The sequence below is a fragment of the Cervus canadensis genome, chromosome 11 (genome assembly GCF_019320065.1).
Source record: "Cervus canadensis isolate Bull #8, Minnesota chromosome 11, ASM1932006v1, whole genome shotgun sequence".
Classification (NCBI taxonomy): Eukaryota; Metazoa; Chordata; class Mammalia; order Artiodactyla; family Cervidae; genus Cervus; species Cervus canadensis.
The window spans coordinates 13,949,090-13,975,911 of NC_057396.1; the positions used below are offsets into that span (position 1 = coordinate 13,949,090).

At 38.5% G+C, this 26,822-nt stretch overlaps 1 protein-coding gene across 3 annotated transcripts in view; it reads left to right on the forward strand.

Annotated features, from left to right (window-relative positions):
* CWF19L2 (CWF19 like cell cycle control factor 2) overlaps nucleotides 1–23,667 on the forward strand; it is a 154,806-nt gene extending 131,139 nt beyond the window's left edge. For all 3 annotated transcript variants that reach the window (XM_043481561.1, XM_043481564.1, XM_043481562.1), the window contains exons 16-18: nucleotides 4,232–4,312; nucleotides 19,866–19,967; nucleotides 22,980–23,667. In XM_043481561.1, the coding sequence (XP_043337496.1) occupies nucleotides 4,232–4,312; nucleotides 19,866–19,967; nucleotides 22,980–23,123 (327 nt within the window). In that variant the 3' untranslated portion in view covers nucleotides 23,124–23,667. The remainder of the gene's footprint in view (nucleotides 1–4,231; nucleotides 4,313–19,865; nucleotides 19,968–22,979) is intronic.
* The last annotated feature ends 3,155 nt before the right edge of the window (nucleotides 23,668–26,822 follow it).

A 26,822-nucleotide genomic window follows, 5' to 3' on the forward strand; every position in this document is an offset into this window, starting at 1 on the left:
TGTTGGATTGCTTCCCAGGCTGAGTATCCTCTTAATTATTATCAAGAAGCAACTTCCGACATGTATTAATTTCATCAGAGTTCTTATCTGAAACATTTTTATCATGCCAGGCTTCCCTGTCCATCACCAACTCCCGGAGTTTAGTCAAACTCATGTCCGTAGAACCATCCAACCACCTCATGCTCTTCGTTCCCTTCTCCTCCTGCCCTCAATCTTTCCCAGCATCATGGTCTTTTCAAATGAGTCAGTTTTTCGCATCAGGTGGCCAAAGGATGGGAGCTTCAGCTTCAGCATTAGTCCTTCCAATGAATATTCAGGATGGATCTCCTTGCAGTCCAAGGGACTCTCAAGAGTCTTCTCCAACACCACAGTTCAAAAGCATCAATTCTTTGGCATTCAGCTTTTTTAATAGTCCAACTCTCACATCCATACATGACTACTGAAAAAACCATAGCTTTGACTAGATGGACTTTTGTTGGCAAAGAAATGTCTCTGCTTTAATTTGATATGCTGTCTAGGTTGGTCATAGCTTTTCTTCCAAGGAGCAAGTGTCTTTTAATTTCATGGCTGCAGTCACCATCTGCAGTGATTTGGGAACCCAAAAAATTAAAGTCTCACACTGTTTTCCCATCTATTTGCCATGAAGTGATGGGACCAGATGCCATGACCTTAGTTTTCCGAATATTGAGTTTTAAGCCAACTTGTTCACTCTCCTCTTTCACTTTCACCAAGGGGCTCTTTAGTTCTTCTTTGCTTTCTGCCATAAGGGTGGTGTCATCTGCATATATGAGGTTATTGATATTTCTCCAGGCAATATTGATTCCAGCTTGTGCTTCATCCAGCCCAGCATTTCACATGATGTACTCTGCATACAAGTTAAATAAGCAGGGTGACAATATACAGCCTTGACGTACTCCTTTCCTGATTTGGAACCAGTCTGTTGTTCCATGTCCAGTTCTAACTGTTGCTTCTTGACCTGCATACAGATTTCTCAGGAGGCAGGTCAGGTGGTCTAGTATTCCCATCTCTTTAAGAATTTTCCACAGTTTGTTGTGATCCACACAGTCAAAGGCTTTGGTGTACTCAATAAAACAGATGTTTTTCTGGAACTTTCTTGCTTTTTTGATAATCCAATGGATGTTGGCAATTTGATCTCTGGTTCCTCTGACTTTTCTAAATCCAGCTTGAACATCTGGAAGTTCACAGTTCACATATTGTTGACGCCTGGCTTGCAGCATTTTGAGCATTACTTTGCTAGCGTGTGAGATGAGTGCAGTTGTGCAATCATTTGAACATTCTTTGTCATTGCCTTTCTTTGGGATTGGAATGAAAACTGACCTTTTCCAGTCCTGTGGCCAATGCTGAGTTTTCCAAATTTGCTGGCATATTATGTGCAGCACCTCCACAGCATCATCTTTTAGGATTTGAAATAGCCCAACTGGAATTCCATCCCCTCCACTAGCTTTTTCATAGTGATGCTTCCTAAGGCCCACTTCACATTCCAGGATGTCTCACTCTAGATGAATGATCACACCACTGTGGTTATCTGGGTCATGAAGATCTTTTTTGTATAGTTCTTCTGTGTATTCTTACCACCTCTTAACATCTTCTGTTTCTTTTAGGTCCATACCATTTCTGTCTTTTATTGTGTCCATCTTTGCATGAAATGTTCCCTTGATATCTCTGATTTTCTTGAAGAGACCTCTAGTCTTTTCTGTTCTATTTTTTCCTCTTATTTCTTTGCATTGATCACTGAGGAAGGCTTTCTTACCTTTCCTTGCTATTCTTTGGAACTCTGCATTCAAACAGGTATATCTTTCCTTTTCTCCTTTGCCTTTTGCTTCTCTTCTTTTCTCAGCTGTTTGTAAGGCCTCCTCATTTTGCCTTTTTTGCATTTCTTTTTCTTGGGGATGATCTTGATCCCTGCCTCCTGTACAATGTCATGAACCTCCATCCATAGTTCATCAGGCACTCTTGTCTATCAGATCTAATCCCTTGAATCTATTTGTCACTTCCACTGTATAATCATAAGGGATTTGATTTAGGTCATACCTGAATGGGCTAGTGGTTTTCCCTACTTTTTCAATTTAAGTCTGAATTTGGCAATAAGGAGTTCATGACCTGAGCCACAGTCGGCTCCCGGTCTTCTCTTTGCTGACTATACAGATCTTCTTCATCTTTGGCTGCTAAGAATATAATCAGTCTGATTTTGGTATTCACCATCTGGTGATGTGTAGTCTTCTCTTGTGTTGTTGGAAGAGGGTGTTTGCTATGACCAGTGCATTCTCTTCACAAAATTCTGTTAGCCTTTGCCCTGCTTCATTCTGTATTCCAAAGCCAAATTTGCCTGTTATTCCAGGTATCTCTTGACTTCCTACTTTTGCATTCCAGTCCCCTATAATGAAAAGGACATCTTATTTTTTGGTTGGTTCTGAAAGGTCTTGTAGGTCTTCATAGAACCGTTCAACTTCAGCTTCTTCAGCATTATTGGTTGGGGCATAGACTTGGATTAATGTGATATTGAATGGTTTGCCTTGGAAGTGAACAGAGATCATTCTGTCCACCCAGGGATGGTGGGATGAGATTTAGCACTTCCCTGTAGCTCAAATGGTAAAGAATCTGCCTGCAATGCAGGAGATTAGGGTTCAATCCCTGGGTTGGGAAGATCCTCTGGAGAAGGTTATAGCAATCCACTCCAGAATTCTTGCCTGGAGAATCCCATGGACAGAGGAGCCTGGCAGGCTACAGTCGGTGGGGTTAAAAAGAGCCGGACCCGACTTGATGGCTTTTGTCTGGACCACTCCAGCCTAGGAATTCTCTCTAATGGCCACAGCTCTTCTCCTTGCTCCAGCTTGATGATCAGCTCTGGTTTGGCAATGCAGTACCCCACAGAGACCAGGTGGCTGTAGTTCTCCAGCATCACGTCCCAGTACAGGGTCCTCTGATACTGGTCGGTTGTCACCACTCATCCTGGGTGAAGTCCACAGTCATGTCCTTGAATGACATGGGTCCTTGGCCAGCACACTTCTGGCATTTGCTCATTTTCTGTTGTTCTTGGAAGACTGTCCAAACCTGGGAAGGCATTCCTCTCCGGGATGCGGGGGCCGGCCGGGAGTCAGTCGCTCCGTCCTCTGGGCCGCGCTCGGGCCGCCTCGGCGGTTAGGAAGATGGAGACGCCATAGCCGGCGCGGCCTCTTCCCTGAACGCGGCCCTCAGGGGGTCTCCCGAGTCAGGGACGCGGCCCAGGCGGCAGTGCCTCTGCCCCCGCACCGCGCCCCTTCTCGCGGCCTCCAGCCGCCCACACTCACCATGCAGCCGACCTCAACGCGCAACAGCACGGGGACAAACTGAAGATCCTTTTTGTATAGTTCTTTTGTGTATTCTTGCAACTTCTTCTTAATATCTTCTGCTTCTGTTAGGTCCATACCGTTTCTGTCCTTTATTGAACCCATCTTTGCATGAAATAGTCCCTTGGTATCTCTAATTTTCTTGAGGAGATCTCTAGTCCTTCCCATTCTATTGTTTTCCTCTATTTCTTTGCACTGATCACTGAGGAAGACTTTCTTATCTCTCTTTGCTATCTTTGGAACTCTGCATTCAAATGGATATATCTTTCCTTTTCTCCTTTACTTTTCGTTTCTCTTCTTTTCACAGCTATTTGTGAGGCCTCCTCAGACAGCCATTTTGCTTTTTTGCATTTGTTTTTTGCCTTACTTGTGTACTTGTAATTAGCCTCCAATTAAAATAAGTAAGTAAATAAATAAATAAAAAGAATCTTCCTCCCAATGCAGGAGCTGCAAGATACATGGATTTGATCCCTGGGTTTGGGACGATCCCCTGAAGGAGGAAATAGCAGCCACTGCAGTATTCTTGCTGGGATAATGTAATGGACAGAGGAGCCTGGCAAGCTACAGTCCACGGGGTCGCAAAGAGTCAGACACGGTTGAACGGCTGAGCATGCATACATGCTGTGAATGGAGTAGGAAATTTGTGAATTTTGATGTACAGGAGTATAGAATGAGTAGGATAGAATCAATTTGGCTGAAGATCAGACTTGTATGAAATCAAGAAATTGCAATTTTAAGTAACAGAAATTAAAGGCTTAATTCATTCAAAATAATAACCTAACATGTATGTTATACCCTATAGCTAATTCACTGTACTACTTTAATTTTAAACTGCCTCTTTGTATTTACTTGTATATTTTCATTAACAAATGGCTATTTCTTAGAAAGCCATAATGGAATCTGATGAAGAATGGTCTATAAACAAGAAATTGATTGATCTCTCTTCAAAAGACATCAGAAAGTCTGTAAGTATTACTTTTTCTTAATAAAAGAAATAACCCTACTGTTTAGAATCTTTGTAATTTCCATATCTTATTTGAGAAAGAGACCATTTGGCTCAGTGACCAGAATTGAAGTAAATATAATTCTACAGATGAAGAAGAAATTATTTTCATCGTACCTGGTCTGGCAAATCCTTATTTGTTTAATGGCTTATATGAATATTTATTCCTGATTTTCCGGCCCTCTGCAATTGTAGTCCTTATAATTGGTTATGACAGCCATAAGACTGCCGTGAAAATTCTTATGAGATTCTCGGCCTCTGTGGGACAAGTGAGGAAAGATGCTTTCTTGTTACTGAATTTGTAATGAGAAAAACATTGGTCTTTCCTAAAGATCCTGTTTTGAATTTAAAACTCTCTTTCTCGCTCCTTTTTTTGAGGGTATAGGTGCTTATACATAGGTTCACTGTTATGTTCCTTTAAAATAGTAGTTGAGCTAGATTATGAATACATTTTTCTTTTAGAGGCTTTACTAACCATGTTTCATAGTTTAATCTTGATTTTCAGGTCAAGTTTTAAATTGAAGTAACACTTAAGTTGAGTACTTCTGTAATGACCTCCTTCTTTTCTTGAAATACACATTAAATGGAATAGATATATAATAGAACTATAGATTTCTTTTCCTTTTTCTATGAAAAGAGTATTATATGAATGTATATTTGAGTGCCTGCTATTTACTGGCCAGTGTTCTAGGTACATTTATACATAATGAAACAGAGCAAAGACTTTTTGTAGCTTAGATTCTGGTTCAAGAGTTGTGAACTGCATTCTTTGTACTAAGTCTAGCCTCCTGCCTGTGTGAATGAAATTTTATAGTAACATAGATATATCCTTTTATAAGTGCTGTTTTTGGCTGCTTTCATGCTACAAGGGCAGAATTGAGAGTTATAAGAAAAATTTTATGATCTGCAATGCCCAGATTATTTTATTTAAATTGAAACTTTTATTATAGGTTTTAATTTTTTTTAATTTTTGCTGACCCTTATTATAGAAGATATCACTAGACTATTTCTCTTGCATTTCTTTTGGAAATCCAGACTCCTGATACATGTGACCAATAGAATCTCCTATTACCTTTCTTATATCCCAGACAAAAGATTGAAATCTGCATTATTAGAGAAAATTTTAATTCAAAAGTAAAACCATTTATATGTCTTTTCTCTTTTTAAAAATTAAAAAGAAATTTAGTATAATTTTGAAAGTTTAATTTCCATTTACAGTTATTACAAAATACTGGCTGTATTCTCCATGTTGTACAACACATCCTTGAGCCTGTCTTACACGTGGTAGTTTGAACCTTCAGCTCCGCCACCCCATAGCTCCCTGCTCATTGGTCCTGGTAACCCCAGTTTGTTCTGTGTATCTGTGTGTCTGCTGCTTTCCCCCTTTATTCATTAGTTTGTTGTATTTTTTAGATTCCACTGTCAGTGATATCATACAGCATTTGTCCTTCTCTGCCTTGTTTCAGCTCCCACAATGCCTAGTGCCATCCAAGTCCATCCCTGTTGCTGCAGATAGCAAAATTCTGTTCTTTTTAACATCTTTATCCATTCGTCTGTTGATGGACACTTAAGATGCTTTCATATCTTGGCTATTGTAAATAATGCTGCTATGAACATTTTCCAACCAGTCAATCCTAAGGGAAGTCAGTCCTGAATATTCATTGGAAGGACTGATGCTGAAACTGAAACTCAAATACTTTGGCCACCTGATGTGAAGAACTGACTCATTGGAAAAGACCCTGAAGCTGGGGAAGATTGAAGGCAGGAGGAAAAGGGGATGGCAGAGGGTGAGATGGTTGGATGGTATCACCAACTCAATGGACATGAGTTTGAGCAAGCTCCGGGAGTTGGTGATGGACAGGGAATCCTGGCATGCTGCAGTCCATGTGGTTGTAAAGAGTCAGACATGACTGAGCAACTGAACTGAACTGAACTGATGAACCTTTGGCTTTTTATACAATTCATGGGGTTCTCACAGCAAGAATACTGGGGCAGTTTTGCCATGCCTTCCTCCAGTGGACCACATTATGTCAGAACTCCCCAGTGGAAACCATCCATCTTGAGTGGCCCTGCGTGGCATGGTTCATAGCTTCATAGAGTTACACAAGCCCCTTCAGCATGACAAGGCAGTGACCATGGAGGAGACCAGAGATCTCTTCAAGAAAATTGGAAATATCAAAGGAACATTTCATGTAAATATGGGCACAGTAAAGGACTGAAATGGTGAAGACCTAACAGAAGCAGGCGAGATCAAGAAGAGATGTCAAGAACACACAGAAGAACTATACACAGAAGATCTTAATGACCTGGATAACCACATTGGTGTGATCACTCACCTAGAGCCAGACATCCTGGAGGGTGAAGTCAAAAGGGCATTAGGAAGCACTGCTGCCAATAAAGCTAGTGGAGGTGATGAAATTCCAGCAGCTCCTAAAATCATAAAACATGGTGCTGTTAAAGTGTTGCATTCAATATGTCAGCAAATTTGGAAAACCTAGCAGTGGCCACAGGACTGGAAAAGGTCAATCTTCATCCCAATTCCCAAGAAGGGCAATGCTAAAGAATATTCAAACTACTGGACACTTGCACTCACTTTCCATGCTAGTAAGGTTCACTTTCCACACTAGTAAAGTTATACTCAAAATCCTTCAGGCTAGGCTTCAGCATTACATGAAACAAGAACTTCCAAGATGTACAAACTGGGTTTAGAAAAGGCAGAGGAACCAGAGATGAAATTGCCAGCTTTGACTGGATCATAGAGAAAGCAAGGGAATTCCAGAAAAACATCTATTTCTGTTTCATTAACTATGCTAAAGACTTTGACTGTGTGGGTCATAACAAACTGTGGAAAATTCTTAAAGAGATGGGAATACCAGATCGTCTTACTTGTCTCCTGCAAAACCTGTATGAAGGTCAAGAAGCAAGTTAGAACCTTATATGGAACAACGGACTGGTTCAAAATCGAGAAAGGAGTACAGTGAGGCTGTGTGTTGTCACCCTGTTTATTCAGCTTATATACGATGTGCTTAGCTTAGTACATCATGCAAAGTGCTGGGCTGGATGACTTGCAAGCTGGAATCAAGGTTGCCAGGAGAAACATCAACAACCTCAGATATGCAGATGACGTTACTGTAATGGCAGAAAGTGAGGTGGAACTAAAGAGCCTCTTGATGAGGGTGAAAGAAGAGAGTGGAAAAGCTGGCTTAAAACTCAATATTAAAATAACTAAAATGGCATTCGGTCTCATCTCTTCATTACAAATTGAAGGGGAAAAGGTGGAAGCAGTGAAAGATTTCCTCTTCTTGGGCTCTAAAATCCCTGTGTATGGTGACTGCGGTCATGGAAGTAGAAGACAATTGCATCTTGGAAGGAAAGCTGTGGCAGACAGTGCTCAGTCGCTTCAGTTGTGTCTGACTCTCTGTGACCCAGTGGACCATAGCTCACCAGGCTCCTTTGTCATTAGGATTCACCTCCTCCAGGAGATCTTCCCCACCCAGGGATCGAACCTGCATCTCCTGCCTTGCAGGCGGATTCTTTACTGCTGACCCACCAGGAAAGCCCATGACAAACCTAGACAGTGTATTAGAAAGCAAAGACATCATTTTGCTGTCAATGGTCTATATAGTCAAGGTTGTGGTCTTTCCGGTAATCATATACAGATGTGAGAATTAGACCATAAAAAATCAAATAATTGATGCTTTTGAACCATGGTGCTGGACTCTTGAGAGTCCCGTGGACAGTAAGGAGACCAAACAAATCAATCCTGAAGGATATTAACCCTGAATATTCATTGAAAGGACTGATGGTGATCCTGAAATTTCAGTACTTTGGCCATCTGATGCAAAAAGCTGACTCATTGGAAAAGACCCTGATGCTGGGAAACATTGAAGGCAGAAAGAGAAGAGGCCAACAGATGATGAGATGGCTGGATGGCATCACCAAGTCAATGGACATGAACTTGGGCAAACTGGGAGATGGTGAGGGACAGGGAGGTCTAGTGTGCTGCAGTCCATGGGCTCACAAAGAGCTGGACATGACTTGGCAACTGAACAACAACATAAACATTTCTATGCACATACCTTTTCAAATTAGTTTTTTTGTTTTTTACAGATATATATACCCAGGAGAGGAATTGCTGAGTTATATGGTAGTTGTATATTAAGTTTTTTAATAAACCTCTGTACTGTTTTGCCCAGTGGCTCCACCAATTTACATTCCCACCAATAGCGTTTGAGTGTTCTCTTTTCTTCATATCCTTGCCAACTTTGTTATTTGTTTTATTTTTAGCAGTAGCCATAAAGGTGTTAGGAGATATCTCATTGTGGTTTTGGTTTTGATTAGCATTTTCCTGATGATTAGTGATTTTGAGCATCTTTTCATATGCCTGTGGCCATCTTCATTTCCTCCTTGGTAAAATGTCTATTCAGTTTTTTATCCCCTTTTTAATTGGGTTGTTTGTTTGTTTTCATATTGTGTCCTATGAACTGTTTATATGTTGGATTAACCCCTTATTGGTCATATAATTTGCAAAAATTTTCTCCCATTTAGTAGGTTGTCTTTAAATTTTGTTGATAATTTCCTTTGCTGTGCAAAAGCTTTTAAATTTACTTAGGTCCCATTTGTTTACTTTTGCTGTTATTTAATATACTCCAGGAGATGGATACAAAAACTTTTGCTGTGATTCATGTCCCTGAGTGTTCTCTATTTTCCTGTAGGCATTTTATAGTATCTGGCCTTAACTTTAGATCTTTAATCCATTTTGACTTTTATTTTTTGTATGGTGTTAGAGAATGTTCTCATTTCACTTCTTTATATGTATCTGTCTAGTTTTCCCAGCACTGTTTATTGAAGATACTGTCTTTTCTTCATTGTATATTCTTGGTTCTTTTTGGTGACCATAGGTGTGTGGGTTTATTTCTGGGCTCTCTATTCTGTTCCATTGATCTGTGTCTGTTTTTAATGCCAGTATCAAAACTGTTCTGATGGGTGTAGCTTTGTATTAAAGAGTATAGTCTGAAGTCAGGGAGTATAATTCTTTCAGCTTTGTTCTTCTTTCTCAAGATTGTTTTGGCTATTTGGGGTCTTTTGAAGATATAATCTTCCAAAACTGAGCCAAGCACAAATAGAAAAGATGAATGGACGAGTTACCAGTACTGAAATTGAGTCAGTAATTTAAAAATTTCCAGCAAACAAAAATCTAGAACCAGATGGCTTTACAGCTGAATTCTGTCGAACATTTATCCTTCTGAAACTATTCCAAAAAATTGCAGAGGAAGGAACGCTTCTAAATTCATTCTATGAGTCCAGCATCACCTGATACTAAAACCAGACAAAGATATCACAAAAAAGATTAGAGTTCAGTATCACTGATGAACATAGATGAAAAAATCTTCAACAAATAACAGCAGACTGAATCCAGCAATATATTAAAAAGATCATATACCATGATCAAGTGAGATTTAACCCAGAATTGCAAGAATTTTTCAGTATTCATAAATTGATTAATGTGATACACCACATTAACAAATTGAAAATAAAAACCATGTGATCATCTCAATAGATGGCAGAAAAAGCTTTTGATAAAATTTGGCATCCATTTATGATAAATTTCTCCAGAAGGTGGGCATAGAGGGAACATACCTCAAAATAATAAAGGCCATATATGACAAGCACACAGCTAACATTTACCCCCCTCCTGTTGCTCCCTGCTAAAGTCAAGGCTTCTCAGTGTACAACAAAATTAGAATTAGATTTTAACAATTTAGAACACAATAGAATTATATTTTTGGCTAGAGTTCTGAAAGAAGGATACCTTTTAAACTTAGATAAGAAGAACCCACAAAGTTAGCAGATGTCATTGATTTCATATTAAATCTCTTCTCTTTCACTAACTGAGGCAGATAAGACAGAGGTTAATATTGTTAATATTTAAAATACTTGTAAGTACTGATAGAAAAGCCCCTTAAAACTTACCTAATGAATGGACTAAGGGCTTGGTAAAACATTTCACAAAAGAGAAGAGATATATATCTATATAAAACACCTACCACGATAGCCTTAGAGCAAACATTTATTAAGTGCTTAGTAGCTCCAGGCCATTTATATGTTTATTTCTTGAACTACCCAACTCTTTTTCCCTATCTTATAGCTTAAGAAACAGCCATAGAGAAGTTAAATAATAGTAAAGAAATGATACCAGGCAGCATGGCTATCATCAGAAATAAATGCTGGAGAAGGTGTGGAGAGAAAGGAACCCTCCTACTCTAGAGAGTGTCATACTGAGTGAAGTAAGTTAGGTAGAGAAGGAGAAATATTGTATGACATCCCTTATATGTGGAATCTAAAAGAAATGATACAAAAGAACTTCCTTACAAAATAGAGACCCACAGACTTAGAAAACATATTTATGGTTGCCGAGGGCGGGGTAGGGGGGCGGGGAAGGACAGTTAGGGAGTTTCAGATGGACATGTACACAATCCTGTATTTAAAATGGATAAGCAACAAATCCATGGAACTCTGCTCAATGTCACATGACAGCCTGGATGGGGGGGAGTTTGGGGAAGAATGGATACATGTGGCTGAGTCCATACATACGTATGGCTGAGTCCCGTTGCTGTTCATCTGAAACTATCACAGCATTGTTAATAAGCTATACCCCAGTATAAAATAAGAAGGTTAAAAAAAATCTCAAAAAGGAGAACTATTAGAGGGACTTCCTTGATGGTCCAGTGGTTAAGAATTCACCTTCAGATGCAAGTTCGGTCCTTGATCAGGGAAGAAAGATCCCACATGCCATGGGGTGACAAATCCCACATGCCACAACTCTAGAGCCCTGGGCGCACAGCAGCAAAGATCCTGCATGCCACAGCTAAGACCCAATGCAGCCAAATAAGTATTTTTTCAACTGAATTATTAGAAAAGTTAAAAGACAAAAATGATAAAATTAAGTATAACTAAAGTAAACAGTTAAGGGATAGGCATAAAGATGTAAAATATGACATCAAAAATAGAAAACATGTAAGGAGAATAAAAAATAATAGATCTTTTAGAATGTCTTTGAACTTAAATATCAGTTTAAAACAAGTAGATATATTGATAGATATAAGTCAACATATATGAACTCCATGATAACTACTATATATGAAATATTTTATTCGTAAGCCATCTAGTACCTCTGGAGGAGGGAATGGCAAACCACTCCAGTATTCTTGCCTCGAGAAATCCATGAACAGTATGAAAAGGCAAAAAGCTATGACACCAGAAGATGAATGCCCCAGGCTGGAAGGTGCCTGATAAGTTAGTGGGAGAGAGCAGAGAAATGGCTCCAGAAAGAATGAAGAGGTTTTAACTGTGTGGATCACAACAAACTATGGAACATTCTTAAGGAGGTGGGAATACCAGACCACCTTACCTGTCTCCTGAGAAACCTGTGTGCAGGTCAAGAAGTAACAGTTAGAATCGGACTTGGAACAACAGACTGGTTCAGAATTGCAGAAGGAATACATCAAGACTGTATATTGTCACCCTGCTTATTTAACTTCTAAACAGAGTACATTATGCAAAATGCCAGTCTGGATGAATCATAAGCTGGAATCAAGATTTCCAGGAGAAGTGTCAACAACCTCAAATATGCAGGTGATACCTCTCTAATGGCAGAAAGAAGAGGAACTAAAGAGCCCCTTAGTAAAGGTGAAAGAGGAGAGAGAAGGAGCTGGCATAAAACTCGGCATTCAGAAAATGAAGATCATGGCTTCCGGTCCCATTGCTTCATGGCACATAGATGGGGAAACAATGGAAATAGTGACAGATTTTCTTTTCTTCAGCTCCAAAATCACTGTGGATGGTGACTGCAGCCAGGAAATTAAGAGATGTTTGCTCCTTGAAAGAAAAGCTGTGACCCACCTAGACAGTGTATAAAAAAAGCTGAGACATCACTTTGCCAACAAAGGTCACTATAGTCATAACTCTGGTTTTTCCAGTGATCATGTACAGATGTGAGAGTTGTATCATAAAGAAGGCTGAGTGCTGAAGAATTGATGCTTTCGAACTGTGATGCTGCAGAAGACTTGAGAGTCCCTCGGACAGCAAGGAGATCAAACCAATCAACCCTGAATATTCATTGGAAGAACTGATGCTGAAGCTCCAATCGTTTGGCTACCTAATGTGAAGAGGTAATTGGAAAATACCCTGGTGCTATGAAAGATTGAGGGCAGGAGAAGGGGGCGGCAGAGGATGAGATGGTTGGATAGCATCTCCAACTCAATGGACATGAGTTTGAGCAAACTTCAGGAGATAGTGAAGGACAGGGAAGCCTGGCATGCTGCAGTCCATGGGGTCACAAAGAATTGGACATGACTAGCGACTGGACAATAGCAATGATCTAGTATCTACTGCAAGTTTATTTATTTTAATCTGAATATATAGCTGAAATAAGTTCCTGGAGGGTTAATATTTTCACTTAACCAGTAAGAAACACATACAGATTCTTGCAATGGTTATTACATATTTAACTTTGAAGTGGTTTCTTTTCTAAATCTCCACATAGTGTTTTATCTGAGACTATTTGAGAGCCAGAGCAGCTTGGGAATGAACTAGATGGCCTCTTGAAGTCCCTCCTAGCTTTAGGATTCAATAATTATAAAGATGGAATTGTGACGAGAACTTGAGTCTAAGAATAATTTCAAAGCAGGTCACTTTTTACAAAGTTAAGCTTTCCAGTGTCTTTTAAACATGATAACATTTCTGAGCATGAAATGAACAATCTTGATCTATTTTAGCTTTATTTTAATTCTGAAGAAATCTCACTATGCTTCTTTTAAAAAAACTCTACATCCAAAAAAAAAGCAACCCTCTCATCTCCTTAGTTTCATGAAGTATTTTGTATGTGTATTGGGGGTGGTGATTTTTTTCCCCATAGTAGATTCTTGGCTGTTACTACAGATTCACGTATTTATAATTCATTCTGATTCTCTGTTCATTTATGTTTTTATTTGTGTGAGTATAAACTTCTTTTTTTTTAATGTCTATTTTGTCTACTTTCTCTAGGTATTTTGATTTATTTTCACTGTAGTGTGAAGTTCATGAAAATACACAAGGGAAAGATATCTGAATGTTAATTGCAGAGGGATTGCGTGATGTTCACTAAGTTGTCAAGAAAGTGGTCTTTTTTCACAAGATAGTTTTTTTGTTTTTTTTTTTTTTTAATCACGACAGTTTATAGAGTGGTCACATGAATTCTTTCTCAACTTTTTATTATGATTTTGAAATTTAATTCTGTGATAACTGTAGCAGTTGAAAAGCATCTAAGACATCTTGGGTTTGACTTTCAAAACTAAGCAAAGTCCTCCTCAAGGAAAATTTGGGTTTACCCCAGGATCTTTAAATATGAGGACAATTATAGAAAGTCAGGATTAAAGACTGCTATGTTTAAAGAGGAAAACTCAAATACTACTCTTTTTCTATCATCAGTAAAATTTTCTGCTGTAATTCTGTCAGTACTCTTCATGGGTGGTACCAAAGTTCCAACTTCTTTCACTCCTACTGGTCAGGGCAGGAAAAGGGGAGTGCTAAATGTACATGTACTTTGATAATGGAGCCTTGGCATGCCTACTGACTAGTAACTCTTCTAGCAAGAGCATAGGTTGTACCTTTTGCATCCTGCAGTAAGAGAAGAGTTGCTTGTGACAGTGTGTTCATCTTGGAAATTATGCAATATGTTGTTGAGCTTTGCTGTGTATACACAAATTACCACAAACTTAGTGCTTTAAAAATAACACATTATTATCTCATAACTTTGGAAGTCATAAATACGAAATGGGTTTAAAATCAAGATGTTAGCAGGCCTGGTTTTTTTTTTAGGCTCTTAGGGAGAATCCATTTCCTTGCCGTTTTCAGTTTCTGGAAGTCACCTGCATTCCATGGCTTGTGGTCCTTTCAAAGCCAACCAGTATAGGATCTTCCAGTCTTTCTCTGACTCTGACCGTCATATCCTATATAACCTGGGTTAATCTTTCCATTTCAAGATCCCTAACTTAATCATATCTGCAAATACATGTATATTTGTATACATATATATATATATATATATAATGTATTATTTATGGCAAATAGGCAATTAGAGCATTGACATATTTAGGGAGCCATTTCTCTACAAAATACAATATCATACCAACAAAAAACATGGGCACTGTTATAAATTGATTCCTCAAGTTCTCCTCCTGGAGAGTACTGTTCTTTATTCATGTAGTCTTCAATATAATTTTAGCCATTCATATTCATGTTTCACACGTTGATCTATTTCAGATAGCAAAAAGTATTTTAATGGAGCCTTCCATTCTTTTTTGACTACTAGATTTTCACAAAGCATTGTTAATAGGAGGTGGAAATGAAAATAATATTTGAATAATATTCTCTTTGCCAAACATTAGTCTGTGTACTTAATATGCATTTTTCTATTTGATCCTCACAGCCAACTTCTGAGCTCTTCATATTTATCATAAGACTCACAGATCTTAAATAACTTGCCTAAAGTTATAGTTATAAGTAACAGAACTGTGATTAGAGTCTTGTCTGTCTAATTTTTGGCTGTCTATGTCATACATGTTTTAAATTTTACTTTAAAATGTGAAAATATTTTTTAAAAAGCACAAGTAGTAACCATTTATCTGCATTTTATATTATATACTATTTTGTAAACTGATTTTTTAACTTACACTTTTCCTATAACCTGTACAACTCTTTATAGGCCCCAGTTTTAACTGCTTTATACTATTTCAAGATGACCACTCTTCTTCCACCCTACCATACTATCTCTTCCCAAGGCATGCCTTCTGGAGGGCACAATACAAAATATATATAATTAGGTAGAAATATGTAATTCAGTGGAACTGAATCATGCCATGTAGGGCCACCCCAGACGGACAGGTCATGGTGGAGAGTTCTGACAAAACATGGTCCACTAGAGAAGGGAATGGCAAACCACTTCAGCATTCTTGCCTTGAGAACCCCATAACAGTATGAAGGGGCAAGAAGATATGACACTGAAAGACGAACTCCCGAGGTTGGTGGTGTCCAATATGCTCCTGGAGAAGAGCGGAGAAATAGCTCCAAAAGGAATGAAGAGGCTGAGCCAAAGTGGAAATAGCGCCCAGTTATGGATATGTTTGGTGGTGAAAGTAAAGTCTGATGCTGTTAGCAATATTGCATAGGAACCTGCAATGTTAGGTCCATGAATCAAGGTAAATTGGAAGTGAACTAAAGTGGACAGCAATAGTCAAATTTAATTCAGGTGACCACTATATCTACCACTGTGGGCAAGAATCCCTTAGAGGAAAGGGAGTAGCCCTCAAAGTCAATGAAAGAGTCCAAAATGCAGTACTTCGGTGCAATCTCAAAAACGACAGAATGATCTCTGTTCGTTTCCAAGGCAAACCATTCAATCAATATCACAGTAATCCAAGTCTACGCCCAACCTCTTAATGCCAAAGAAGCTGAAATTGAAAGGTTCTGTGAAGAACTATAAGACCTTCTAGAACTAACACCAAAAAAGGGATGTGCTTTTCATCATAGGGGACTGGAATGCAAAAGTAGGAAGTCAAGAAATACCTGGAGTAACAGGCAAGTTTGCTATTGGAGTACAAAAAGAAGCAGAGCAAAGGTTAACAGAGTTTTGCCAAGAGAATGCATGGGTCATAGCAAACACCCTCTTCTGACAACACAAGAGAAGACTCTACACATGGACATCACCAGAGGGTCAATGCTAAAATCAGACTGATTATATTATTTGCAGCAGAAGATGGAGAAGCTCTATACAGTCAGCAAAAATAAGACCAGGAGCTGACTGTGTCTCAGATAATGAACTCCTTATTGCTGAACACAGACTTAAATCGAAGAAAGTAGGGAAAACCACTAGGCCACATGACCTAAATTAAATCCCTTATGATTGGATAATTAAAGTGATAATCAAGGGATTAGATATGATAGAGTGTCTGAAGAACTATGGATGGAGGTTTATGACATTGTACAGGAGGCAGTGATCAAAACCGTCCCCAAGAAAAAGAAATGCAAAAAGACAAAATGGCTCTCTGAGGAGACCTTACAAATAGCTGTGAAAAGAAGAGAAGCGAAAGGCAAAGGAGAAAAAGAAAGATATACCTATTTGAATGCAGAGTTCCAAAGAATAGCAAGGAGAGATAAGAAAGCCTTCCTCAGTAATCAATGCAAAGAAACAGAGGAAAACAATAGAATGGGAAAGACTAGAGATCTCTTCAAGAAAACTAGAGATACCAAGAGAACATTTCATGCAAAGATGGGCACAATAAAGGACAGAAATCATATGGACCTAGCAGAAGCAGAAGATATTAAGAAGAGGTGGCAAGAATACACAGAAGAACTGTACCAAAAAGATCTTCACGACCCAGATAATCACGATGGTGTGATCACTCACCTAGAGCCAAACATCTTGGAGTGTGAAGTCAAGTGGGCCTTAGGAAACATCAATACAAACAAAGCCAGTGGACGTGATGGAATGCCAGCTGAACTATTTCCAATCCTAAAAGATGATGCTGTTTGTTAAAGTGCTGCACTCAATATGCCAGCAAATTTGGAAAACACAGCAGTGTCCACAGGACTGGAAAAGATCAGTTTTCATTCCAGTCCCAAAGAGGGGAATGCCAAAGAATGTTCAAACTACTGCACAATTGCATTCATTTCACATGCTATCAAAGTAATACTCAAAATTCTTCAAGCTGGGCTTCCATAGTGTGTGAACTGAGAGCTTTCAGATGTTCAAGCTTGATTTGGAAAAGGCAGAGGAGCCAGAGATCAATTTGCCAACATCTGTTGGATCATCAAAAAAGCAACAGAATTCCAGAAAAACATCTACTTCCATTTCATTGATTATGCTAAAGCCTTTGACTGTGTGGATCGCAATAAACTGTGGAAAATTCTTAATTAGATGGGGCTACCAGAGCACTTTACCTGCCTTCTGAGAAACCTGTATGGATATCAAGAAGCAAAAGTTAACACCAGACATGAAACAACAGACTGGTTCCAAATTGGGAACGGAGTACATCGAGGCTGTACATTGTCACCCTGCTTAGTTAGCTTATATGCAGAGTACATCATGAGAAATGCCAGCCTGGATGAAACACAAGCTGGAAGCAAGATTGTAGGGAGAAATACCAATAACCTCAGATATGCAGATGACACCGCCCTTATGGCAGACACCAAAGAGGAACTAATAGCCCCTTGATGAAGGTGAAAGAGGAGAGTGAAAAAGCTGGCATAAACTCAACATTCAAAAAACAGAGATCATGGCATCCAGTCCCATCACTTTATGGCAGATAGGTGTGGAAACAATGGAAACAGGGACAGACTTTATTTTCATGGCTCCAGAGTCACTGCAGATTGTGACTGCAGTCACAAAATCCAAAGACGCTTGCTCCTAGGTAGAAAAACTATGACAAACCTAGACAGTGCATTAAAAAACAGAGACATTATTTTGCTGACAAAGGTTCATGTAGTCAAGTGTATGGTTTTTCCATTAGTCATGTATGGATGTGAGAGTTGAACCATAAAAAAGGCTGGTCACTGAAGAACTGATGCTTTTGAACTATGGTGCTGGAGAAGACTCTTGGACTGCAAGGAGATCAAGCCAGTCAATCCTAATGGAAATTGATCCTGAATATTCATTAGAAGAACTGATGCTGAAGCTGAAGCTCCAATACATTGGCCACCTGATGTGAAGAACCAATTCATTAGAAAAGACGCTGGTCCAGGGAAAGATTGAAGGCAGGAGGAGAAGGGAACGACAGAGGATGAGATTGTTGGATGGCATCACTGACTTGATGGACATGAGTTTGAGCAAGCTCTGGGAGATGGTGAAGGACAGGAAATCCTGACGTGCTGCATCCATGGGGTCACAAAGAGTTGGACATGACTGATTAACTGAATGACAACAAATATAATTCACTGCCAAAATTAGCAAATGCAACTTTATGAGGGGATTAAGGGTGGGAGATATTATTTTAATCACTGTGGATGGTGACTGCAGCCATGAAATTAAAAGACGCTTGTTCCTTTAAGGAAAGCTATGACAATCTGAGACAACATATTAAAAAGCAGAGACATCATTTTGCTGACACAGTTCCATATTGTCAAACTTACGGTTTTTCCAGTAGTCCGGTATGGATTTGAGACTTGGACCATAAAGAAGGCAATTGATGCTTTGAAATTGTGATGCTGGAGAAGACATGATGTCCTTGGACTACAAGGAGATCAAACCAGTCAGTCCTAAAGGAAATCAACTTTGAACATTCATTAGAAGGACTGTTGTTGAAGCTCCAATACTTTGGCCACCTGATGTGAAGAGCCAACTCATATGGAAAGACCCTGATGCTGGGAAAGATTGAAGGCAGGAGAAGGGGGTGGCAGAGGATGTGATGGTTAGATAGCATCACCAACTCACTGGACATGAATTTGAGCAAACTCTGGGAGATAGTGGAAGACAGGGAAGCCTGCGTGCTGCAGTCCATGGGGTCGCAAAGAGTTGGACATGACTCTGTGACTGAACAACTGCAATATTACTTTTTAAAAAAATTATTTATTTACTTACTTGGCTGTGTTGGGTCTTAGCGCCATGCCAGATCTTTAGTTGTGACATGTAAACTCTTAGTTCGGCATGTGGGTTCTAGTTCTTCAACCACAGTTCGAACCCAGGTCCCCTTCATTGGGAGTGCAGTGTTTTAGCCACTGGACCACCAGGGAAGTGCCCAATATTACTTTAAATTGACTGATTTGAATACTTTCTAGTAACAGAATTAGGGCTTGGAGGAAAAACTTGCAAGGACAGAAGATCTACTTAATATAAAGCTAGAAATTATGACCTTTCCCAATCAAGATAGTGTCTGAAATACTTCATGCCTACACACGTGTGTGTGTGTGTGTTCATGTGTGTCTTTGATTGTGTGTAGTAAGAGGGAGGGAAAGATAATACTTAATAGTGGCAATATTTTAAAATGAGATTGATAAACTAAATATTACTATACCACCTTACCAGTTAATAAAAAAGCTTTAATTGTTTGCATTTATCTTTGATCAGTAAGTAGCAATAAAAGTTCAAGGATGTTACAAACAAAGCTCTGAGTATATTACTAAGCCCCAGTTCCTTTTCTGCACTGCGAGAAAAAATACAAGAAAGCATATCCTTAATTTATTTGCATAGTCTAAAGAAAATTATTGTGTTGTTAAATATTTTTAAAGTGCCTTTTCTTTCCTGTTTTTCCCAAAGACAGAAAAATAATTGGTTCTGATTATAATTGCTGGATATTATGAAGCACTTATCCAACTGAAAGTCAACAAAATGAAATGTTTTAATTAGGTTATTTTTTGAAGTATTCTATAGTTGGAAATTCATTATATATGTTTGTCTTGAGGAATACTTAATTAGGAAGAGGGATTAAGCATAACTTCCTGATTTCATGCTATATTCATGTGTGATTTATCTGTTTTTTTAGGTACCCAGAGGCTTACCTTACTTCTCTGTGAATTTTGGCCTCCAGGGGGGGTTTGCCCATGTCATTGAAGATCAGCACAAATTCCCACATTACTTTGGAAAGGTATGCTCACAAATTTGTAAAATTCCAGAATTTAGCAATTTTGTAACACTTCTTTTGAAGGGAAATAACTTTGGGCACAATATACAGTGAAGTTGGTGACTACTGTAAAACCCAGTTTTCAGATGGAGTACCCAGAAGCTATTAAGAAATATATACCAGGATGTTTATAACAGTCAGGAATGTCACTTTGGAACCAGTTTGTTGACAGTGTCGGTGGTGACTGTACTGTTTTCCTGTGGAGACAGCCAGGCTTGTGCTGAGAATGATAATTGATAATGATGATAACCTATTCATTAAGGATTTACAGTGAGCCTGGTAATGTTCTCAGCACACATTTAATGCTCATAGTAACACTATCATGTAGACATTTTATACTTTCATTTTATAGATGTTGAAACCAATCTACAGAGAGGCTATATAACTTCCTCAGGATCATGTGCTAGTAGGTGACAGAACCAAGGGGTGCATAAGTTCTTGCTTGAACTAGAAAACAAATGATCTCACATATTCATTTATAACTAAGTACTGTACAGTCTGAGAAGAATATAGCACTCATTCCACACAGTTTCTGGTCAGATACTACAGTGTAGATCTTTCAGTTGCTAGTGGATTCTTTCCATTACTACAGATTGCCTTCTAGGTGTGTAGTCCTTAAATTTAAGTTCTATTGAATATCTGGGAAGTATGTAAGTTAGTATCAGGGCCTAGAAAGAAACTAATGTAGCTGTGGGAGGAGTCAAAAGAAGTTTGGTCAATAACAGCTCAAGAAAGTGGCCTTTCAGTCTAGTGTAGGTCAGGCCTTTCTCTCTGAATTAGAGGAGCCTAGATGGACTTTGTCCGTGGCTCCCTGTTCTTCCTCCCCACTTTCATCCCCGGTGTCAGATCATTTTCTACAATGATTAGGGACCTGTGAGAGGTTTGGACTCACAATTTTTTATGCTGTTGTCCTTAAAGGCTAATGAGAGACCCCAAACCACATTCATCTATGAACTGTTGAAATGTGTTTTAGAAACTTGTCTGAGAATTTTTCAGAATATCTTTTCCCAGAGTTAACTAGAAAGAAATTTGTTTTCATTGCTCTAAAAAACATTGTTAAATTTCAGTAGAGTTTTATAACTCAGAAATTTTATGACTCTGCTTTTATTTATTTTAAAAAATGAGTCTAGTAAAAATGAAGTAAATATCTAGTTTTTAACTTGCATAAGTTTAATTGGGAGATTGCCCTCCTCCAAATATTATGCATATGTTATGATTTATATGATACAGTTTTAGTGTTAAAAACTTCTTTAGTTAGCATTACATCACTGATCCATTTTCCTCAAAATTTCTTTCCAAGAAAAAGCCTATCTACTCACGAACTCCCTTCAGCCTGCAGTTGTTTAGACAGCAAGAAGAGTTGGTCTCTTTGCATTAATATCTGTTTCAGTAACAGAACAAGAATCAACCCTTAGAGTATGTGTACCTTAATGGTACACATGAGACAAAATTTGATGTTTTATAGAAAATTTTAAGTCAATTTTAGAAAAATTTAGGTCAAGAAAGCTAGGCTTTCTTAAACTACATTGCTGGTGATTGGCTGATGCTAAGAAACTCCTGCCTTAAATTTGTCCTCTTTTTAAACTGTGTCCCTCTTGGCCCCTTTACTTCCTTTACCCAATGAAGAGACTTCCTTTTCCATGAAGCTTTTCTTGATTTATCCAGCAAATAGAATCTCCTTTCTTTTTGAGTCTCCATATAGTCTACTTTGGCATTTACCTTATTCTGCTTTATAAGACAGTTCTTTATGTAGTTATTATTGTGGCTCCCACCACAGCTCTGCATTCTGTTATGAGTTTTCTGAAGACAGAGAAATGTATGTTAGTTATTTCTGTATCACCTACAGTATTTGGCCTTTGCTTGTGTATAGTAGATCCATTTGTTAATAGAATATTTTTTAAGATGAAGAACTTATGTCTTAGAGCAATTACATCCAAGGTCTTACAGTCCTGTAGACCTAGACTGAATATGCAGAATTCTACCCCTAGCTGAGTTTTCCTGTATTACCGTACTTCTCTTCCTTGAAGCATTATAAATCTCCCCCATATCTTTCTATATATGGATACTCACTATCATGCATGTGTGCTCAGTCATTGAGTTATGTTCAACTCTTTTGCAACCCCATGGACTGTAGCCTGCCAGACTCTTCTGTCCATGGGATATCCCAGGCAAGAATACTAAAGTGAGTTGCTATTTACTTCTCCAGGGGATCTTCCTGACCCAGGGGTCAAACCAGCATCACCTGCATTGGCAGGCAGGTTCTTTGCCACTGAACCACTAGAGAAGCCCACTCACTCTCATAAATTTAGTTAATCTCTATAGCTGATATTATAGGAATAGGAAGAGAGTCATAAAGAAATGATCTAGAATAATAAGCAGACCATTGAAAATATATTATTTCAGGGCTTGGGAATATGGCTTTTTAAATGAAGGTGATTTATAATTTTTAATTATTGGTTTACATGCATTGGTACTAAAATATGCTTTCATTTCCTAAAGAAAAAGATCTCCAGCTAATAGAAGAAACTGGTTTTTAAATATACTGGGTAATAGAGAGAACATTAGCCTGAGATTCAACAGTAGTTGAACAATCAAGTTTATAATTGCTACATGTTGGTCAACTCTTCAGACTTTCTTACCAGAGCAGGTAATAAGGACCAAATTAATTAAATTTCATTTTCTCTTCTTTCCCTTTGCTGCTGTCTGATAGATGTACTACGAAGCAACAGATAGACAAATTGTTTGACAGGAGACACAATTAAGGACCCTTGGAATCACCGGGTTTACATAGTTAGAATTAAATGAAAACAAGTTTTTTTTTTTTTAAGTTGAAACTAATATTTATATAAAATTTGAGCATCCTTGCAGAGAAGTACTTAATATTATATTTAGTAACAGAACAAACAGGAATACCTTCATTCCTGTTTTTCAATCTTTATACATGTATGTGTTTGTATTTTTCTCATTCTTTAAAAGGAAATCATTGGTGGCATGCTGGATATAGAACCAAGAGTTTGGAGGAAAGGGATGCGAGAAAGCTTTGAAGATCAGAGGAAGAAAGCACTGCAGTTTGCTCAGTGGTGGAAACCATTTGACTTCACTGGAAATAAAAAATGTTGAGGCAAAGCTTTCATTTTTTATTTCCTTTCCAGGTTTCTTTCAGTTTTATTTCCATTGCATCTAGCTGAACAACTAACCATCAGGTAATAGAAAAAGAGTGTCATGATCTGGGTTTCTGACAACTGTACATCATTGAATTGTATTGGTTTCCTTCACCACCTGCTCCTGTGGACTGCATTGTAGTAACCATGGAGACCAGTTATGTTGGGTGACCTGTTCATGTCCTGTTCTGTACCTGGGTCTTCATGTTCTAAACTATTTAGTTAATCTGTAGAAAGACTTTCCTGAAGAATTATATAGGAAGTATCGCAAATCATTGGTTCAGAGGGAAATAGGTCTACTTCAAGTTTGTTAAGTCTACTGACTAGCTTCTTTTGCATTTAAACTAAAATGTGGCACATTTAGTGATAATTGAAATTTCTTTTCACAGCATTTTATAGAAGCTCTTAATTTTCTACCAATACCATATATATCACTGCTATTCTTTTTATTAAAGGAAAAAAGAATGTCCCCAATAATAAATAATTAAATGAGGTATATAATATGTTCGTGATTTGTTTTTATTTCTGCAGTTTTAAATAGTGTGTTTGAATTTTGGTGATTTTACATGTACTTTCCAAAAATCACAGTTTATAGTCGTTTGGGGTTTCTGTGAAAGTTAAAAATTTTAGCCAAGTCATCATTTTGGGGTTGTATTGATTATTACAAAATATTAACTAATAAGTAATGTGTGTATTTTTAAGTGGCAGGAGCACATTCTGTTGTCCTATTTGATCTAAAGTTCTTCATTTTCCTTTATGTTTACACTTGGTATGAAGAGAAAAAACTGATAAGTATAAAATATGGGCATCATCTCCAAGAGTGTTGCTACTTTATTTTTTACATGGAAGATATTTTTGTAGCCACCCTTTTTCAAAGATGTTGAGTTTTTGGAGCCAAACCTTGACATTTTGTCATGAAATGTTGAATATTTAGAATCAATGTGACATGTACTCTAGAGTAACTCTTAACCAGACAGTTATTTTTAATATTGATATCTTTATTTAGTATCTTGAAAAAGGATATGTTTATGTTCTATCTCCAGTTTTAAAATTTTAATAAAAGTTGGAAGTTTAATCATTTCAAATTCTCAGTATTTGCAAATTGCATTTAATAGTTTTTATCATTGATAATTGACAGTATAAATTTTATTTATTGCTGTTTTCAGACTATTATGGCCTTGCTACAAAGTCTCAAAGAAATCTTTAACATTCACTTATTCCTTATTCACTGACTGTGTTAACATTAGTTGACAGGGAATTTTATTGCATACTGGTAGTACAAAAATAAAAAATACTTCAGTTCAGTCGTTCAGTTGTGTCCGACTCTGGGACCCCACGGACTGTAGCACACTGGGCCTCCCTGTCCAGCACCAACTTCTGGAGTTTGCCCAAACTCATGTCCATTGAGTCGGTGATGCCATCCAACCATCGCATCCTCTGTTGTCTCCTTCTCCTCCCGCCTTCAATCTTTACCAGCATCGGGGTCTTTTCCAGTGAGTCAGTTCTTCACATCAGGTGGCCAAAGTATTAAGAGTTTCAGCTTCAATGTCAGTCCTTGCAATGAATATTCAGGACTGATTTCCTTTAGGATGGGTTGGTTGGATCTCCTTGCAGTCCAAGGGACTTTCAAGAGTCTTCTCCAACACCACAGTTTAAAAGCACCAATTCTTCGGCACTCAACTTTCTTTAAGGTCCAACTCTCACATCCATATATGACTACTGGAAAATCCATAGCCTTGACTAGACAGATCTTTGTTGGCAAAGTAATGTCTCTGCTTTTTAATATGCTGTCTAGGTTGGTCATAACTTTTCTTCCAAGGAGTAAGCATCTTTTACTTTCATGGCTGCATTCACCATCTGTAGTGATTTTGGAGCCCCCGAAAATAAAGTGTCACTTTATTTCCACTGTATCCCCATCTATTTGCCATGAAGTGATGAGACTGGATGCCATGATCTTAGTTTTCTGAATGTTGAGTTTAAACCAACTTTTTCACTCTCCTCTTTCACTTTCATCAAGAGGCTTTTTAGTTCGTCTTCACTTTCTGCCATGAGGGTGGTGCCATCTGCATATCTGATGTTATTGATATTTCTTCTGGCAATCTTGATTCCAGCTTGTGCTTCATCCAGCCCAGTGTTTCTCATGATGCACTCTGCATATAAGTTAAGTAAGCAGGGTGACAATATTCAGCCTTGACGTACTCCTTTTCCTATTTGGAACCAGTCTGTTGTTCCATGTCCAGTTCTAACTGTTGCTTCCTGACCTGCATCCAGGTTTCTCAAGAGGCAGGTCAGGTGGTCTGGTATTCCCATCTCTTTCAGAATTTTCCACAGTTTGTGGTGATCCACATAGTCAAAGGCTTTTGTATAGTCAATAAAGCAGAAATAGACGTTTTTCTGGAACTCTCTTTTTCAGTGATCCAGCGGATGTTGGCAATTTGATCTCTGGTTCCTCTGCCTTTCCTAAATCCATCTTGAACATTTGGAAGTTCATGGTTCACATATTGTTGAAGCCTGGCTTGGAAAATTTTGAGCATTACTTTACTAGCATGTGAGATGAGTGCAGTTGTATGGAGGTTGGAGCATTCTTTGGCATTGCCTGTCTTTGGGATTGGAATGAAAACTAACCTTTTCCAGTCCTGTGGCCACTGCTGCGTTTTCCAAATTTTCTGGCGTATTGAGTGCAGCACTTTCACAGCGTCATCTTTCAGGATTTGAAATAGCTCAACTGGAATTCCATCACCTCCACTAGCTTCGTTCATAGTGATGCTTTCTAAGGCCCGCTTGACTTCACATTCCAGGATGTCTGGCTCTAGGTGAGTGATCACACCATTGTGATTATCTGGGTTGTGAAGATCTTTTTTGTACAGTTCTTCTGTGTATTCTTGCCGCCTCTTAATATGTTCTGCTTCTCTTAGGCCCATACCATTTCTGTCCTTTATTGTGCCCATCTTTGCACAAAATGTTCCCTTGGTATCTCCAATTTTTTTGAAGAGATCTCTAGTCTTGCCCATTCTATTGTTTTCCTCTATTTCTTAGCACTGATCACTGAGCAAGGCTTTCTTATCTCTCCTTGCTATTCTTTCAAACTCTGCATTCAAATAGGTATATCTTTCCTTTTCTCCTTTGCTCTTGGCTTCTCTTCTTTTCACAGGTATTTGTAAGGCCTCCTCAGATAGCCGTTTTGCTTTTTTGCATTTCTTTTTCTCTGGGATGGTCTTGACCCCAGTCTCCTTTACAATGTCATGAACTTCTGTCCATAGTTCATCAGGCACTCTATCAGATCTAGTCCCTTAAATCTATTTCTCATTTCTACTCTATAATCATAAGGGATTTGATTTACACAGGACTGGGAAACAGACTCTGGAGGGCACAAACAGAACCTCGTGTGCACCAGGACCCAGGAGAAAGGAGCAGTGACCCCACAAGAGACTGACCCAAACTTGCCTGTGTGTGTCCAGGAGTCTCCAGTGGAGGTGTGGGTCGGTGGTGGCCTGCTTCAGGGTTGGGGTCACTGAGTGTATCAGCATCAGTGTATCAGTATCTTTTGAAGGAGGTCTCCATTATCTTCATTACCTCCACAATAGTTTGGCCCCAGGTAAATAGCAAAGAGTTGGACATGACTGAGCAACTGAACTGAACTGAACTGAAATAGCAGGGA